This window comes from Olea europaea, chromosome 18 (genome assembly GCF_002742605.1).
Source record: "Olea europaea var. sylvestris chromosome 18, O_europaea_v1, whole genome shotgun sequence".
Classification (NCBI taxonomy): Eukaryota; Viridiplantae; Streptophyta; class Magnoliopsida; order Lamiales; family Oleaceae; genus Olea; species Olea europaea.
Genome location: NC_036254.1, coordinates 24,961,849 through 24,981,828, shown reverse-complemented (window position 1 = coordinate 24,981,828; position 19,980 = coordinate 24,961,849). Strand labels below are relative to the sequence as shown.

Genomic DNA, 19,980 nt, shown 5'->3' with positions numbered 1-19,980 from the left:
GCTTCCTCTCTTCTCTCAACTCTCCTCTCCATTGCTACAACATACACATACCACATGGCTGGGAGATATATATATATATATATATAGCCCTTGTTTGAGCCTCATTCTTTTGGAAAAATTCATTTTTCAACAGTGTTTTGACATCATTTCAATCACACATTATTCAATAAAATAATATTACACGTAAATTCAAAAATTTTCCTTATTTTTTAACCACACATTTTCCATCAATACACTATTCAAAAATTCATTCTTCCCCAAAAAATGGGGCTCAAACAAGGGCATATATATTTTTCGAGAATTTATAATTGAAAATGAGAGTGAAAGAGAAATGATTCTCAAGAATCAAATCAAGCAAGGGCTTAGATGGCACAATAAAGCCACAGATGCAAACACCAATTTCTATTACTTCCAGTGTGATTTTAAGTAGCTTTTGGACCAGCCAAACCCATTCAAACAGGCCCAAAATGCAATAGTCTCATAATGTGGCTTTGATTCAACAAATATAAAATACTCACAATATCAATATAAATAATTGATAAAAGCGCTATGTCACCATCCTCAGTTCAATACTAGGAAAATATTCTATATAGAGACTACATTTTAATTATTTTGCTTATACCATATTTACATTTGTGTTATCTCGTTTACTCAAACTTGTCAACATGAACTTTTGACACACTTGTAAATTTGTTTAGGCTTTCTCTATAGTGCAGATTTTTATTTGATTCAATGAATTTGAACACCCCACCCCAGTTTGTTAGTCTATATGACACTTTTTCTTGGGATATACTTAGAACCTGATGAAGCAGTAGTCACAACTTTGCTTTACTTGATATAACTCTAATATCTAATTCATCTTAGGGTTCGTTTGATTGCAAATGTGAAATTTGGGTGGAAAGAAAACGAATTTCAAGAAATTGAATTGATGAGAAATTGTTTTATTGAGAATTGTAAATTATTGTGTTTAATTGGTATAATTTTCCACATGGAAAATGTTTAAATTAAAGTGTTTTTTTATGTCCGTTTGGCTTTGTTTTACATTAAAATTGTCAATTAAAGGGATAAAATTTACTGGTATTGAGAATGAAATTTGTTTCTATTGCCAAAACAAAAAAAAATTAAAAAATCAAAAAAATCATCTATTTTTGAATGTTCGTTTGGCTTTGTTTTACATGAAAATTGTCAATTAAAAAGAAATATTTTTTTTTACAATAAATCTTAGAATTTGTTTTCACTGCAAAAAGAAAAAAAAAGGTGCTACAGTGAACCGGGAACAAAACCAAGAAAACTTCAATTCCCAAGAAAAATTGGAAAATGTAATTCCATGAAAAAAAATGGTATCAAACACCCTTAAAACTCAAAGTTGGAATTGATTTTTCACTTTCCCTAGAAAATTTTGGCCTATCAAACGGACCCTTACTGTAAAAGTAAATTTGGTAGGTTGAATTGAACATAATCAAATATGTATAATGTTTTCTCCTGCATACTAAACATGTCACGAAACTAATAATTCTAGTTGATGTACTCAAGGAAAGATGGTCACTAGTTGTCTATATGCATTTCATTTGAGCACTCATGGAGGGGGTTAAAAGGGATGGATTTCTGTTCACTGGACCATACTCACATGTGAACAGCAAGTTAGATTTGTTGAGTCATGTCTCAATTCGTGGCTCAAATTTATACCAATCCTCTTTTGATTTTCACATGGAGCTATTCTATTGGCCAGTATTACTTCATAGGGTGGGTTCAGCTGACTCATCATTCCCTTTCAATTTCATGCTAGAGTAATATGATTCATGAATTAATGGATTCAAGTGCAGCCACGTCCTGCAGTTCAAAGTCCTCGTACACACACACACACACACACACACACACATATGTGTGTGTGTGTGTAGCCACGTCCTGCAGTTCAAAGTCCTCGTATATATGTGTGTGTGTGAAATTACAAAAAGGACTTTTCCAGGGCTGTTGTACTAATGTTCCAGCCATTTATTTACTTGACGGTGACCACATGCAGCATATCCTCGAGCCTGGTTCAGAAGGATCAAGTTTTTTACATGTAATTTTTTTGTATAATACTAATCTTTGAGCCTCGAAAAGAAGATCATAAAAATTCCATTTCCTTTGTGCACAGTTAGAAGTCTAATTGTCCACCCGGCGATGACTAACCTGGAGAAAAAAGGTCAATGATTCTTAAAATTGTTCCCATATTAGGAGAAGCCAAACCTTGCACACAAGCAGGGACACTCTTAAAAGCCAGTAACTGTCAATGTTGATGCCATTGCAATATGACAACTTGGATGCTCTCGAACCTGAACGTTGATGTTTTTGAAAGGAATCAGTAGTCTCCGGTCCCACTCAAGCCCTACCAAGACTTCTGCCTACCACAAAATTATCAAACTACTTTTCATGCTCACTATTATACTGCCACGTGTCGTCCCATGAATTCAGCCTGCAATATGAACCCCTCAAGTCCAGTGACCGGCCTCAAAATGTTATAGTGTGCTTCAATAGGAAAACAGAGTAACCAAAAAGAAATGTTAAAGGAAAAGAGTAGAGGAGTACATGGTGGCAACACCAGCAGCCATTGGGCCCGGATTTGTGACACTTGCCAATCAGCAGTCTGCACCATGTATTGCAGGGCTGACTCGGCGTACCTCTGCACTGGCTGCGACTCTCGCATCCACAGAACCAGTCTTGAGGCCTCGCGCCATCAGCGCATGTGGGTGTGTGAGGCCTGTGAACGTGCTCCAGCAGCCTTCCTAAGTAAGGCTGATGCTGCGTCCCTATGTACAACCTGTGACTCGGACATCCACTCAGCCAACCCTTTGGCACGGCGCCATCAACGTGCCCCAATTTTGCCGATTCCCGGAATGCTCTATGGTACTCCGTCAGCCACTTACCCCAGTGGATTAGTAATGGGGCCTACTGGGGTTGCAGCCAAGATTGAGTTCTTGATTCAAGACGAAGATCAAACTATACATGAAGAAGAAGATGAAGACGAGGCAGCTTCATGGCTTTTGTTCAACCATGTTAAGAATATTTGCAACCAAAGTAACAACATTGGACGGTTCTTTGGCGGAGAGGTTGACGAGTATTTGGACCTTGACGAGTATAATTCATATCAGGACAACCAGTTCAGTAATCAGGACAACAATCAACTGCAACCTTACGATGTTTCTCAAAAGAGCTATGGCAGTGACAATGTTGTGCCAATCCAAAAGAGTAAGGATCAGATTTACAACCATAGTTTTCAGTTGGGAAGGGAGTACGAGGCCTCGAAAAATGTTTATGATAATCCCGCTTCAATTTCTCACACTGTAAGTTCTTCTTCACCTAGTGCATACTTCATACGTAGTATTAAAGAAGACAAGACAATATAATAAACTAGATTTAGTTTCTGCGTGTCTTAGTGCTATCCAGTCCTATCCATTCGTCATTGTTTTCTTCAATTACTCAGTGCAAGTTTTTTCAGCTAAATGCACAAGTTTTTTCTTGGTGATGAAATCAGGTATCATTTTCATCTTTAGATGTTGGAGTTGTTCCAGAATCCACAACTAGTGAGGTTTCGGTCTCCCACCCAAGACCTCCAAAGGGGACCATTGATCTCTTCTCTAGCCCTCCTATCCCAATGCCAACACAACTTTCTCCAACGGACAGAGAAGCCAGAGTGTTAAGGTACAGAGAGAAGAAGAAGGCGAGGAAGTTTGAGAAGACCATCAGGTATGCATCAAGGAAGGCCTATGCAGAAACCAGACCTAGGATCAAAGGTCGATTTGCAAAAAGAACAGATGTAAGAGCCAACCAGATGTTCTCATCAACGCTAATAGAAGAAGGTGGCTATGGAATCGTCCCATCATTCTGATCTGATCCCAGCAAGAAAAGGTTTAAGAGAATTAAAAAACGAATCATCTCAAATTTGTACCAATCATTTCAAAAGCCATTACCAATGATTCTCTTAGTAATTCCTGTTTATAATTTAGGTATCATCTTGTTCAAATCTCTGCCTTGTTGTAAATCCATGTACTTGTGCACTTACACCGGTACCAATCCTTTGTTTACATTGTTTAATGAACACATGCATATATGTAAATTATCGATCCTTTTAGCCTAACTTCAAATTTCGTTAATGCCTAACTTCAAATTTCGTTAATTACTACACAGATGCAAAATAAAATTAAACAAAGTCAGAAAAAATGAAGTCTCGTCCGGGAAATTGATTGCCCATTACTGATAATTTCATTCAATAGCACCAGATGAGGATTACTTTACCCCTAAATCCTTCGGCTACTATTTAATAAAGAAATTGTTTATTAAAAAAACTGCACAGCTTGGTGTAAAAGATCAATTCTATTGCATTCAACTATTCAATATTAAATTGCACAAGTTCGATTGATGAACCTGTACCTGGTGAGTAGTTGCAATCCACGATATACAAATGTTTCCACACAGATTGCGTCTTCCTTCCTCGCTTAAGAAAAATAATTCCCAAGTCAGAGATCCAAACGCACAAAATCAAGATTAGCACTGTTAAATCACCATTACATACAGATGGAACACCAGACTAAACCGACCTGATTTGTCATCGTTACATCATTGATATGTGTACCTGAGAATCCTTTTTACCGACATTAGATCTAATTGGAGAAAATCTAGTCCTTTTTTTGATATTTCTGTATTCCATTGGATAGAAAACCATGATTTTGATTGAAAATAAAAAATTAATGCCAATAATGTTTAAAACCCTAAACCTCGAGATTCAACAAACATAAGTTAAATTAGCCCGAAAACAGCAGAGTGAAGTCATAAAAATGAAGATGGGAGAATTGCTAAGTGACCAGTATGGTTACTCAATATTTTCAATGTATTCCCCACACTTAAATTGGATAAATTACAAGCAAATGAGTTCTTAAATACTACAAAAAACTCTGAAAATCAAGATCACAATCTACAGCTAGTAATATAAATTAAAGAGCTAAAATACAGCTATTATATCACTTCCCAGTTGTCCAGTGCAGGGTGCAAAACAGAGGAATGGCCATATTCAGCTACTTTCTTTTTCAGGACATGTTCGACCAGAAATGGTTAGGTCAACCTCCAAAACCTGTGCCTCAGTCTTCTGTACAGATCAGATTTCTTTCATTTTTTGTCTGTGGTCTGCTCGTTATGAAGCATCGAACCCTCGAATACTAATTAAATGGAATCTTTAATCACAAATTATGCAGTAATTATCGCATAAAGATCAGCTCAAAATTATGTGTAACGACTAACGAGTGGATGAAGAATTAACAATCATCAGTTGGCGGGCGACAAATCGGTTTAAATTTGATGTCAATGGCGGGTGACGGATTACGGGTTAGATTTTGGCTGATTATAGGCCCAAAATTGAGTGCAAAAGGTAACTAACAAAAACACCCTTAAAATTAGAAGTTTTTTGAAAAATCATATGAAAAGTTTTTGAAAGTAAAAGATACTGTGTGATATTAAAAAGTGACGCAATGTCACTTTTTTTTTTTTTTTTATAAAAATTTTCATTTTTAATTAAAAAAGTGACACAATGTCACATCACTAAAAGATGATAAGAATCAAGAAGGTGATTGAAAAAAATGGCAAACACTAAAAAAGTGACAAAAACTTTAAAAAGTGAAGAATTCAAAAAAGTGACATAAATTAAAAAAAAAAGTTCCATAGATTAAAAAAAAGTGACAAAAAATAAAAAGTAACAGACACTCAAAAAGTGACAAAATTAACAAAAAGTGACACTCAAAAAAGTGACACAAATTCAGGAAAAGTGACAAACACTCAATGTCATTTTTATTAAAAAATTTATATTTTTCACTCAAAATTTATAGAAATTAACATCTAAAAGAATTTCTTAGAAACAAATTAAAAGTTTAGTCAAAGATGTATTGTTCAATTATAATTAGATTGTGTGAGACATTTTAATAAAAAAATGCACAACATGCTATATGTCACTTTTTATTGAAAGTGTCACAAAATGCAAATTAAAAAAAAAATGTATAAACACCATCGCTTTAGCTTGTTAATTCTATACAAATCATCTATTATTGAACATTTTCAATGCAATTTACAGAAATGCAGTTGATTTTCCCATCCAAATCCCTCGTTCCCTGTTTCAACCTTCATATTTGCTTTTGTTTCTGTCCGAAAATAGCCATTAATACACGAGCTTATCAAATCTAACTCGTTTACCATCTTGCGGATATGGAATTGATTGCTTGATATACGCAGTGATCCTTGAAAAGAACAAAATCTCAACACAATCAAATTATCTTTCAGCTAAAGATGAAGGTCCAGTCATAGAACATATTAATATTGAACTTGCACAAAAACACAACTAGTCATAACAAACAAACAAACAAATTGGATAATTGGATGTAAATCACCTTTTAGATATCATGACCAAAGAAACCAAGAAAGATAACCTAAAAGAATCACAATTGAATGTATGAACGAATAGCAAACACATTTTCTTCCTCCTCTCTTTTCAAAGCACTGATTCCTCTCTCCGTAACCTACAGGTCTTTGCCATTAGATTTAAAAAAATTCCTGTGCTAGCGCAAGTTTCAATTCCTATCACGCTCAGCATACACAAATACAAGTGTTACCAAAACCTCCATCTTGTCTTTCTTCCCATCTTTAACCTTCCTAGACCGCACACCAAAAGAGGAAAATGATACAGCTGCGTCCCTTTGACAAATGATAGAAAACATAGGCCTGGCATGCCAAATTGTGGGTAATTATTGCCACGACATTTTGATTAAAGGCGACATCATGATAGGAGAATCACTGGATGGCGTCACCTCCATCTTCGGCATCCTTGATGTGTTTTTCGTCCTCTCCACTTACGTCGAAGGAGGGTTCCAAGCGTATTTATTACGGGAGTAAAATTTTTAATTAATTAGGGTATTATTCTAATTTGTTATTTTTGGAATGTGATGGGCCTAATTACCCCAGCACAAAGTCCACATAAAAGCCTTATTGCCCAGAAAGTTTTATACAAGCCTACCAAAATTGGGTTTAAAGGGCAATATGAAGGTGAAAAATTCATAATCCAGTTATATTATTTACACCAATTCGAAAATTGGGTAGATAGTTTGAAAATTTAAATTCAGATATATATTTAATTAATTAAAAATATTTATTAAATAAATATAATAAAGTTACGATTATACGATTAATGGTCACAGATTATAATTATAGGTCACAAATTTATTTATTGATTACATATCATCAAATTAATTGGTCACAAATTATTTCATGATCACAAATCAAAAATTTTGTAGGTTATAGATTATTTCAATGTCACAGATCATTTAAATTACAAGCTACAGTTTATCCATGAGTCACACATTTTCAAATTTATTAGTCACAGATTATCGAAATTTGAAGGTCACAGACCATATCATTGGTCACATGCACCAAAAACTCCACCCCCAATCCCAATTCACCATAATACTTGGTCACAAAGCAACCAAAGTCACAATCACTATTACAAATCTCTCCCGAACTCCTATATCAGGCCGCGTAGCCACATCGCCACACCAAACGATCCACCACACTACACCAGACTCACCACTACACCACATCATACCGCCACCTATATCCACACCATACTCACCACCACACCATACCGTTGCGATGTTGATATTCGCAATAGCATCGGTCGACAAAAGCTGAGTAGAGGACCAACACCAACTTGCCTCCACTGAGAGAAAACAAATAGAATAGGCACCGATGAGTTTGCTTCAGAGCTTTGCCACTGCAGATGACGACGGTGGTATTTTATGGTAGAGAGAAGGGAGAGAATATAAATGGTAAAGAGAGAAAGGAATTAGGATTGACATCAAATTTGGGTGAAATATTTAATATTTAAATTATTGAATCAATACTTGATTTCTGAATAATGAAACTTCGGCCCTGATTTTTGAATTGTGATGTTTAAACCCCTGATATTATGTAACTTCCACCAATATGAAGCCATACAAATATAACGAGTTAACTGGTCGCAATTAGGGAAAGAGGCATGAGGAGCGACTGTCACGACACATTTTTTAATTTTATTTTTACAGAAATGCTCCATTATATATAAATAACTATATTAAATTCAAAACTTGAGTACGCTGGATAATCGTGTAACCTAATGGTCGTAGTTTTACCCTGTGGATGCAAACAACGTAGTTTCAATTCTCAGCAATTTTTCCCCATTTTTCTTCGTGAAAAATTTGCGTAATTAGTCTTAACCTTTAAATCTCTAGCAAATACATCATCAATCTTTAACATCGAACTTTTCTGTCTCCAGCCTTTAGTGCTATTTACATATTTTATTTTATTTTTTAAACATAATTTCATCAACTTTTGTTAGCTCCCCCGAAACACAAAATTTTGACTTGGCCTCTGATCACAAAGAGTCGTGCAGTTCACGCAAGGTTGAAAGCGTAGAATAGTATCACTGGGTGTCCTGATTTACACATCTATATGTGGGGGTGGTGCATGCAGGGGCGAATTCAGGAATTTGACTCAACCCGAGCGGCCGTTAAATTTAGTGACATAAACCAAGAAGTTCCACAATGGTTAAGTTGGCAATTATCTTTGCAAGAGTTTACTGGTTCGAATCCCCTTGTCTTCATCTTTATAAAAAATTTGGTAAAATAGAATAAGAATAATGCACAAAAATTGCTTAGTAAGGGATTCGAACACTAGATGTCAGATATGAATATTCAACCTCTAGCCAGCTAAGCTACAAGGATGATTAAAAATAAAATGACTTACCAATAATATAATGTAAAACTTTAATTTGTTGCCAATTTTTTTTTTCTCCTGGCGGATCCAACACACGCGGCCGTGGGGTGCTCACCAGGTGCTGGATCTGCACCTGGGTGCATGAACCCGTCAAACGTCAAGTACATCACCAATGAGATTTGTGATCATATCATTAATTAGGTATTGATATTAGCATTATCTTGAAATACTATTTTTGAGAGAGGTAAAATTAAATTGCATGTGAACTAGGGCCACGTGTACGTTGGATTGGGTTAATTTTTTATTCAACCTAAACCCAATCTAACATGATCGGTTTGATCTAAAATTAAATCGATCAACCCAATTATTAGCTTAAACACAACCCAACTTGATGAAACTTGGGTTGGGTTGGTTGATTTGGGCTTAGGCCCACTTCAAGTTGAATTCAACTATTTTATTTTATTTTTTTTGTTGAATTTGAACAATTTTTAAAGTTCCACGAACCTCTCAAAACTCATGTGCATCACAAAAGAGATTTGTGATAATTTATCATTAGGTATTGATATTAGCATTGTCTTGAAATTTTGTTTTGGACATAGGTAAAAATTAAGAGTAGTACTATTTAGCCTCACTAGGATTGAAATCTCAGTTTAGGTGACGTTAATGTGATATTAAATGATAAGTAGAATTAAATGAATTATTTAATTTCACCTTTATTTAGCCTATCATCTAGTATCACCTAAATTGGGTTTACAATTCCAATGGAAATATATAGCATTGCTCAAAAATAAATTGCGTGTGATCTGCACAATAAATGAGATTTATCATTCATATTAGTAATTATTTACACTAGTACTACATTTTAAATATTTCAAGGACAGAGACAAAAATAAGTCACACATTCAAACTCCATCAAATGAGCTTTATCAATTGTAATATTGTTACTGACATCACATTACCATAAAAATATTTATTGATGCTTACCAATATATAGCGAGTCACACTAGAAAAACGAGATTTTATCAATATTCCCAATATTATTATTGATTAACACCATCACGACAAACTTTCTAGGACCGAGACGGTGGGGGCCCTCAAGGTTGGGGTTCAACCGTTTTTTTTTAAATAAGCACACAAATAAAGCATACATGGTAACCATCATTAGTGTATATTTAATTGAGCAAAACATCTAATATTTTATTATTTTCTAAGGAAGTAGTGGGGGTTTCATAATAAACACATGAGATTTGTTGCATACCAAATCCCAGAAATTATTTCACTAATGGAATATTATTAATCAATATTTTATGGGGCCTAGCTATAAGCTTTTGTGACCCTGTCTGATTAGTCAAGAAGATTAAATTTCATGCCTAAATGTCTAGATGAACCTTTTAAAATAATGTCATTGAAAAAATAAAGATACTTGGTCAGAGTTGGCGACAGGAGAGAGATTACAGACGCTTGCGTGTGAGCATCTATTTGGGTTTTTTTTGTTTAAACTGTCAAATTAGTAATCGGCACGTGTCACTTGGTCACCAAATTCTGTCGCCAACTCTGTTTGTGTAGCATAACTCTCATTGTGAAAACGTTTGGGAATAGTGAATCAGTGATGGTATGGGTGGGCCCAGTAACAAAATTTCAATTGCTCGATCCCTTTGTAATCCAAAAGAACCCCACCCCTCCTACTTCCGTTTCAATTTTGTCATTAATTCGATCTAATCCATCTAATCAGACTCCACCACCTTTCTTTATTATTATATTTTATCCTTCAAAACTATGGCCCATAGACTATATAGCCCACAGGCTTTCTACTTTCAAGTGTTATTTTGTTAATCCACCCTATCCAATCCATTGTTGCAATTTATTTCGAGCACTGAACTAAATAAAATTTAAATAATTTAGGAACAGAGATTTATGAGCAAAAAATATTGTTGCATATGTTCAAATAAAAAAGCCACTTGCACCAATTATGTAATATTGAAAATTGGTGAGCATAATGGTTGCCTTAGAGACACGTTTAGTGGGTCCAATTCCGGTATGTGGAAAAGAGCATTACCAAGAAAATTCATGTTAATTTTCTTTGGACATCTTCACACTCATCCTGCTTGCTTCAATCCACAACAGTAAATTATCAAATTGCCCTCTTCTTATCATAAAATTAATTAAGCTGTGTGCTTAAAAATGAAATTTAATCATTTATAAGGCCCGGATTTCTAACAAATCCCATTTATAAAATTTTAAAAGTTTATCAAAGGGGTGCTAATTGGTCGAATAAAGTTAAATTAAGAAGAATAATTGAAAAAGTTAACGTGATTTTAAAGCTATTGAAGGGTAAACATGGAAATATAAATGAGTGAAGAAACTTGGGGAGCAATCAATCCTTTGAGAATTTAGGAAAGGAAACAAAAAAAAATGCACAAGAGAAAGAATCGCCTGGTGGAATACTTCTGTAACACAACAAATCACACTCCTTGTCCCAATCCATTCAATATAGATCGCACCCCTACACACATACACAGAGAGAGAGAGAGAGAGAGAGAGAGAGAGATCTAAATATTAGTTAACTCCTTTTTTTTATTTTTTTATTTTTAATACAGAGAGAGAGAGAGAGAGAGAATCCATAAGAGGAATGAGGGCAGCATACAACGCCACCGCCGCCGTAGATGGTGATGGCTTGCAGCGGTGGAATTCTCCGACTCCGTATCTTTTTGGTGGGTTCGCACTAATGTTGGGACTCGTAGCTTTTGCATTGATAATTCTTGCCTGCTCGTACAGAAAGTCCTCCTCCGACGGCGAATCATCAAACGATGCAGAAGAAAAGCCGGCGAAGGCCGTTGATCGGGTTTTACAGCCAGAAATGGAGCCGAGGATTGTCGTTATCATGGCCGGAGAAACCATCCCTTCGTACCTTGCAAAGCCTGCTGTCGCCGCCTCCACTTGCCACACAGAAGAAGTTTGAGAAACATTTTCCTCATAATATTTTATTCTTAGTTTAGAAATATTTATTACTTCGTTTTTTGCGAAAATTTTTAAATTGCGAGCATGTGTATAAATAAAAAAGAAATGTTTCTGATATATGCAGATATAATTTTTTATTTTCTCATCTATTCTTGGGCTATAATTTGCAGATTATTCTTCGGTTTTTATACCCTAATTATAATAATTTATATAAAAGGCTCCAGTATTTGTAATTCTAGTCATATCATAAAAATGGTGGACCTATCATCTGCGCAGAGCTTTAACGCTCCATAATTATTTTGCTTTGTTATACGTCAAATTGAATAAGATTGAAAAAAATAAAATAAAATATATTCACAATTTTCTTGATCCGCTTTAGCATTCAATATGGAAATGGAATACAGCTGAAGGAAGGTGGACGTGTCTTGACTTAAACGAAAATCTTTCATAATTTATGAGTTTCTTTTCATAAAAATTAAGGGTGCGGCTGGTTTAGTTTTCTATTTTCCATTTTCGGTTTCACGATTTTTAGTCTTCCCCGAAAACGGTGCGTTTTGGGCATTTTCCGTATTTTGAGAATTTATAATTGAAAACGCTCAAAATGATAAAAAGTCGTTTTGCGTTTTCAGTTATAAATTTTAACTCATTTTCGAAAATGTATTTTCAAAAACAACGGACCAAACTTGCGAAAAACGGAAAATGGTCCAAAAACGCCAAACCAATCATAGCCTAACCCTTTTAATATACAATAATGCTATTAATTTACAGTCTAGATTACGATTGATCTATGTGATAATAACCTTATCACCACATGGATTAAGGGTATTAAATGGGATGAGTAATTGCCTAATCACTCACCCCACCAATGAGCAGTTCATTGAATGAGCTGAGCTACACTTCGATTAAGCAAGTGACTTGGCTCCTGACATCTAATACGGTAATACCTCTAACATAGATCGAGGATCATCTAAATGAATAGCATTACTCTTAAATATATGCTACCATGATTTTTTTGGGTAAAAGAAATTTATAAAATTGAAATATGATTAGTCTTTTATGTTATAAGAGTAATGCTATATGTACAAAATAGAAGTGATCCCCGTATGATATAACATTAATATGCATATATTTAATTGATATTGTCATTTCATTTTACTTCACTTTTAACATGTGATGATTATGAGTTTGTATATATTACTCTATTCATGTCATAAATGGGAATCATCATTAATGGTAGAAAAGAATAGTGATTTCTAGAGGCACAATTTAGTCGTGGGACATCTATGCGACCATAATTTCCAACTCCGGTCTTCATTTTATCACAACATATTCATGTTGATGTCATCATACATAGTCGAGTAAGTTATTGGGAATAATTTGTCATTAAATTCTTTGTTGAGTGTTGTTGAAGGCTGAATTTAATTAAATAAATAAATGTGTCTCCTCTTTAATTTTTAAATAAAATTATTCATTGTGAGCATGCATGAGTTTTGAGTTCAAAATTTATGTTAGTTTAACAATTATATATATATATATATTTTTTTACTTTTTAACGTTACTTTCTATTTGTCATTGCTTTGACCCTTGAAAGAGCCAACTTTATTTGATAAACGGGGCAAGAAAATTTTGATCACATAATGTGATTAGGTATATAGTTGTGGCGTATCGAACGTGTCTGTATTGTTACACTGAAGCAGAGAAAATGATTGCGCATTTTCCAAGGTTACAACTGGGGAAATAAAAAGGCATATATGTTACTTTTCTAATGGGGTGAAATTAGGGTGAAAAAAACAGTAGTCGCACGTCAATTTCTCTAGTGGAAGACAGAAATTATCAATTTTCAACTTTATCTCTTAAAGGGGATTTTCATGGAAGTTGATAGTATTGACCTTAGTCTCCTTCAAATAACTTTAGAAAATATTACAGAAGTCGACAATAGGGTCAATTTTTTTGATAGCTATTGAAATTTATTCCTGATTTTAGTCCCTTTTTCCTTCTATTATTAATTATATTGGCGTAGAATATGTTAATTAGTGGCCACCTTTTACTTGCCCATAAATTCCCTAAAGACATCTAATCAGGTATTAATTAATCTCACAAGTCTTCCTTATCTTATCTTTACTTAGCCCATTACATATGGAAAGATAGATAAAGGTTATTTGGCGGTCAAAAGGCCGATCTGAGAATTTTGAGACCGTAGACGGCTCATCATTATGAGGTTCTTAAATATAAATTTTTAACAAGGATAAAAATACTTAAATATTTAAATAAATAATATATTTATATTGTAAACGAAGACTTGGTACAAACCAAAAGATAGAATTGCCCCAAAAAAAAAATAAAAAAATCTCGACAACTTGAGAGACTAGGGTAACATAATATTTCGTAAAATTATCCCGTTGGTGGAAAAAGAATATTGTCAGGTAATTAGTAATCTTCAAAATTATTAATTGGAAAAATCTCGAGTAAAATGCAATTTTGAAATCATGAGAAAGTTTTAAGAACCATAATTTTGAGTCCTGAGAATATTGTAAGGATGACTCGTAAGGATAATAGTAATTTTCAATTATAAAAAGGTGCAAAATTTATGGACCAGATTGCAAAATATTGAGAAATATATATTTTAAACGATAATGTGAGTAGTTAGGATTTTAATGATTAAAAACATAACACGATTTTGATTCAAGACCCTTTTAATAAATTTGAGATTTGAGGGACTAAAACTGAAAAAAAAAAATTAAAAAAAAATTGAGGTTAATAATGTATTAGTATTCATTGGAGGATCGACAATTATCCAATCAATATTGATCTCATTTCGAAACTCATAATAAAATGGCACATCATGGACTCAAAAAAAGTTAATTCGGATAAATCAAATTCAAGTTATAACTATTTGATTGTTATATTAGTTTTTAAATTGAACCATATTACTGTAACAATATTGGGCTCATTTGATAGCTCGTAATTAACTATGTATATTAAACTCGAAAAAAAATTAATTTGAATAAGAATGAACTAAGATAGAATCGACAAAAAAATTTCTAGTTAAAGTATTTTTAAATCTACTCCCTCTGCCCATTTATATATATTAGTTTTTTTTTTTTTTAAAGAAATCTTATTTAATGCGATTGACAAAATAATTTTTTCTAAATACTTTCCTAGTTTACCTTTATTTACATTTTTACAATTTCAAGATTAAGTGAAAAAAAAAAAAAATTGGTTACAATTAGGCAAATTAAATAAGGGTGAGTTAGTAAACAAACAAAACAAAACTTTCTCAATAAAGAAACATGACTATATAATTGAACAAGAAATAAGGAAAGTCAGTCTTAGTAATTTAATTGGGCTTCTATCATAAATTGTTTATCATTTTGAGGCCCCAATATGATTTGAGGTCTTAAGCCATTGCCTTTTTAATTTTATTTTGGGGCCGGCCCTATCAAAATCTGTCGTCATGATCAATTTATCGTTCATGAAGTTTGTTGTTGCCGATCTGAAATTCATATTAGACCAGTTAAGGGTTCACTTGGTGAAATGAGCCTTTTGTCAAGCAACTGGACATGTCAGCTCTGAACATCAACCCAAGGCTCGGACGATATATCAGACTATTGGAGCTATTATATGTTACATCATCACGACATGCAGAAAAAGTGCTCGGTGCTCCCCTTTAATGGTAACACTTTCCTAATCTAACAATAAGGAGGAGTTCGCGGTGACCTAAAGTAGGTACGTAAGGTCCAGGTTTCACGATGATCCATTGCAACCCACCAATCAAATTCCTTCAAAATCGGGGTGGCATGCAATTTTAAGTTTAGACATTGTCGTTTGACATGACTAGAACGACAAGCTCATGATCGACGATCAGCAAGGAATATTGAAATGAGAAATCTCTCCATATCACTACTATACAAACTCCAGCAATATTACATCCTAGTTTCTGGGAACGATACATTTTTATTCCATTCCAATACCTATTCACCGATTGAAAAGTACCATATATTTTTCTGCCATCAACAGCGTTGAAAAATGACTTTGCAATTTTGTGTACAATGAGAGACTAGCAAAATAAAATTGCACGGTTTGTATATAATTTCAGGTTACCTGAAGAGCTTGCAAGTTTTTCTTTTTATAGTTATCCGTAAATGTATATTGTGATAAAGTTCTATTTGGACCGACTTTTAATAGTCATATTTAGTTCAAACTTATAATCTTTGTTTTGTATTGCTCCTCAAAACGAGATGATTAAAGGAGCTGGCCACCAGTGAACTATGCTTGAAAAAGACGGCCAAAAAAAAAATATTGACATATAGTAATGGGTTAGGTATTTAGTGTGGCGTCTCGAACATGTTAATCGTTGCCAAAACTTGGAGAAATAATGATGGTGTATTTTGAAAAATTGGTGTCAAACAGACAAATGGGCAAGTAAAAAAACATATAAATGGTGTTAAATTAGTCCAAAAGCAGCTGCAATTTCACATCAACTTGTATAATATAATTCGATTTTTTGACATTTTTTTCTTATGGGTTTCATGGAAGTTGATGGTAATTGACTGGAGTCTCCTTTAACTTTAGAAAATCTAACCCAAGTTGAAAAGGAGAGGTCAACTTTTTGGTAGCTACTTGAAATTTATCCTGTAACACTGTTCTATAACTATCAACAATTTTTGTTTATTTTAATTAGTGGGTACTTTTATACATTTCTATAAACTCCCTAATCGTCATCTTAAGTGCTTATTTGATAAAATTCAACAAATTTTATCAACTGTTCAATCGATTAAATTTCAATTTTAATCATACATTTCATACGATCCACAATTTTTTTTTATAGATTCTCAACTACAAATTTCATAAACTTTTATCAAAATATACTATAAAAGACTTTGTCAAACGACCCCTAAATGTGATTTTTCTTGATCCTCACACTTTACAATTATGTAATTGTCAATTAGACGGTCATTTTATAGTTCAACATTGATTTTTACCAATTATAATGGTAAACATTTACCAACGGAATGTCGGTTGGTATTGGTTAAGATTTTTATCAACGAAAATTCCGTTGGTAAAAAATTCACACATTATCAACGAAATTTTTGTTGGTAAAATATTTACTCTTTACCTACGACACAATCCGTTGATAACTATCAGCAACCCTCAAATTAACAACAGATTTGTGGGTGTAAATATTCCGTTGATAAAGAGTAATAACAACGGATATCAANTTATGAGACCATAAGTTACTTCTTTTTACCAAATACACTCTAAAAGCTACGTCTCCTCTTAGCGGCAATTTAGGTAAATTTACACTTGTATACAATACTGCTTTGCTAACATGATTGGCACTCGTAGTCATATTTAGGGACGGGCCTATTTGAGGCCAGCGGGGTTAGTCGCTCTCACTTGATTTTCAGATTTTCAGTTTTTCTCCAAGTTTTTTTAGATTTTCAGATTTTATTTTTCCAAGGCTTTTTATTTTTTATTTTGCCCCTAAAGTTTTTTGGTTTCGCCTCCACTGAATCCCTGTCCTAGGTTCGCCCTTGGTCATATTTGATCAACTCCATGTTTATCACTTAGTGCTTATGTGGGAATCTTAAAAAGCTTCATTAAAAAAAATCAAAATCAATAAGTAATTTTAATCACACATTTTTGTCTATAGAGGTCATGGTTCTCTTTATCAAATACACTCTAAAAGATACGTCTCCTCTCAATGGCAATTTAGGTAAATTTACACTTTTCTTGTATAGATAACACTGTTTTTTTATATGGTTGGCCCTCATAGTCATATATGATCAACTCCATGTTTACTTAGTGCTTATGTGGGAATCTTAAAAAGTTTCGGTAAAAAATTATAATAATAAGAATAATCGAAGTCAACAGTAATTTTAATTACACATTTCATAAGATCCATCATTTTAATAAATTTTTAATCACAAATTTCATCAATTTTTATTAAAATCTAATGAAATTTTATCATCAAGACATTGCACGATAATGTAATGGTGTCAACATTTTGTATTCATTAAGCACCACGTACATTCTTTCTGCGCCACTGACGAGTGTTGTACAGTAAAATTTACTCTATAAATCCTACACCCCATTATTCATTCTCTTCTGCAAGTTCCTCAGATCAATATCCTTCCGAGAGAGAGAGAGATGACGCCTACAAGTACAAACACTACGATTTCAAGGTCATTTTGGGATTGGAATTCTCCATTGCCCTACCTTTTTGGTGGATTAGCCCTAATGGTGTTACTTATCTCCGTAGCATTAATCATGCTGGCCTGTTCGTTTCGAAAACCGGTATCGAACGATGATGAAGAAAAGCCGAAGCAGACGCCGGAAATCATCGAGACTGACATCGGGCCGAAGTTTGTGGCAATATTGGCTGGAGAAGAAAATCCCACACACATCGCAATTCCCATCCCTAATTCTTTGCCAACCTCTGTTCAACAAGTCTGATATCAAGAATTCGAAACCTGCCAGGAAAAAATTAGTTATTAGTTTTAAGGTTTGATTAGTTTTTTTATTATTTGTTAGCATGACAGACTATATAAAGCTTATTTCATATGTAGTTTCATGTGTTTGTTTTTGTTAGAGTTTCAGGAAATGTAAAATGATGAGGCAAATTTGATATGTTTCATCAAAAATTTTGGTCATATGATCTATTGTTATAAATAATAATTACGAGCATTTTGGGTATACTTCGCCTCCTTCGGGAGAAATTGTAACAAATAAAAAAGGAAAACAAAAATTTTAACGTTGTTCTAAGCCCCTGTTTGGTGGCCTTTAAAATGGAAAAACTATGTTTTGAATAGTATTTTTTTGGAGAATATGTGATTAAAAAGTAAGAAAAAATTTTGAATTTACGGGTAAAATATTTTATTGTATAAATGTGTGATTGAATCTATTTTAAGATAAAAATAATTTTGTTGAGTGAGTCTAGAGAATAAAGAGGTTCAGTGAATTAGGGCTCCCTCTTGTGGATGTGGATGCGGTGACTTGAGAACGCAATCATATTAATGATGATCTGAAAGAAGCTTATTTTAGAAAAAAAGGATCAATAGGAGACATCTGTTTTTTCCAACATCTTTTTTCCCCTCTTCAACTCCAATTTTGACCATTTGATACATGTTTAGTCCACGTTTATTTAAAAAAAAAAAAAAAAAAGTTGATAAAAATTTAAATCAAATTCAATAACTGATTTTAGTTTTTTCAATAATACATTTTTAGTGTCTTTGAAATTTATTTTCAAGTATTTGTTGTCTAAGATATAAAGTATTCTGTATTTCGAGAACATCTCAAAGATAATCTTAAAGATATAATTTAAAGAACCCTCTTTCGACCATATTCTTACACCGATGACTCATTGCTTTAGTATGTGTCTCATAAATTTGTGCCCTTTCTGAACTCAAAGAGAGGAAACTTACTAAGCAATTTGAGCCATCAAATTTTTTAAATGCCAAAATCATAAATTAGAATAGCGGTGAGTATTGACTTGGGAAAAAATTGAAGTATTTGCATAATGTTTGATTAAAGTATAAATAATTTCCCAGGTATCTTCAAAGCACAATTAGGGAATCTTCCCTTCCACTATAGAGCTTCATAATAAAGTTTGATCCACTGTTAAAAGAAAAATCAGCAGAGGCTGGCGCGACCTATTAAAAAAAATAAAAGAAATAACTCTAAGCTCAAATGTTATGGAATTATTTTAAAAAATCTTTTTCTCAATACTCAAATTCTTTGGTGGGACTTATTGCTTGCAGGCACGGAAAAAGGAGAATTCAGTAACGTCTTTACACGACAACACGCAATAATTATTAGCAATTCTAGTAGTGTATAATGGAGATAATAATCCAGATAGTCACTGAATTTTACAAAAAATTTCTACAGGATCACTGAATTTTAAAAATCACACTATTCATCATTAAAAGTGATCTCTTAGAAAACTTTTTACAAAGTTTAGTGATTCCATGAAAACTTTTTGCAAAGTTTACTATAAGGTGATTTTTAAAGTTCGGGGAACTTATGGAGACTTTTTGCAAAGTTTGGTGATAATTTGAATGTTTTTTAAAGTTTAATGATCTCTTGAAAATTTTTTGTAAAGTTCAGTGACCATTTGAGTTATTATCTCTGATGAGAAAGGGATTAATGATGACTCATTCAGGAGAAAATGGTCTGTAAATAGTGGAAAGCCAATTCTGTTCACCATTCTTTTTAAGACTTATCCTTTGGATATTCTCATTTGTACTAATAAATTAC

General features: G+C 33.4%; 1 protein-coding gene across 1 annotated transcript; it reads left to right on the top strand.

Annotated features, from left to right (window-relative positions):
• The first annotated feature begins 1,939 nt into the window (after positions 1 to 1,939).
• On the top strand, positions 1,940 to 4,117 carry LOC111367902 (zinc finger protein CONSTANS-LIKE 2). Its single transcript, XM_022989010.1, has 2 exons — positions 1,940 to 3,323; positions 3,515 to 4,117. The coding sequence occupies exons 1-2, from the start codon at positions 2,541 to 2,543 to the stop codon at positions 3,866 to 3,868; spliced, it is 1,137 nt and encodes a 378-aa protein (XP_022844778.1). The 5' UTR covers positions 1,940 to 2,540; the 3' UTR covers positions 3,869 to 4,117.
• The last annotated feature ends 15,863 nt before the right edge of the window (positions 4,118 to 19,980 follow it).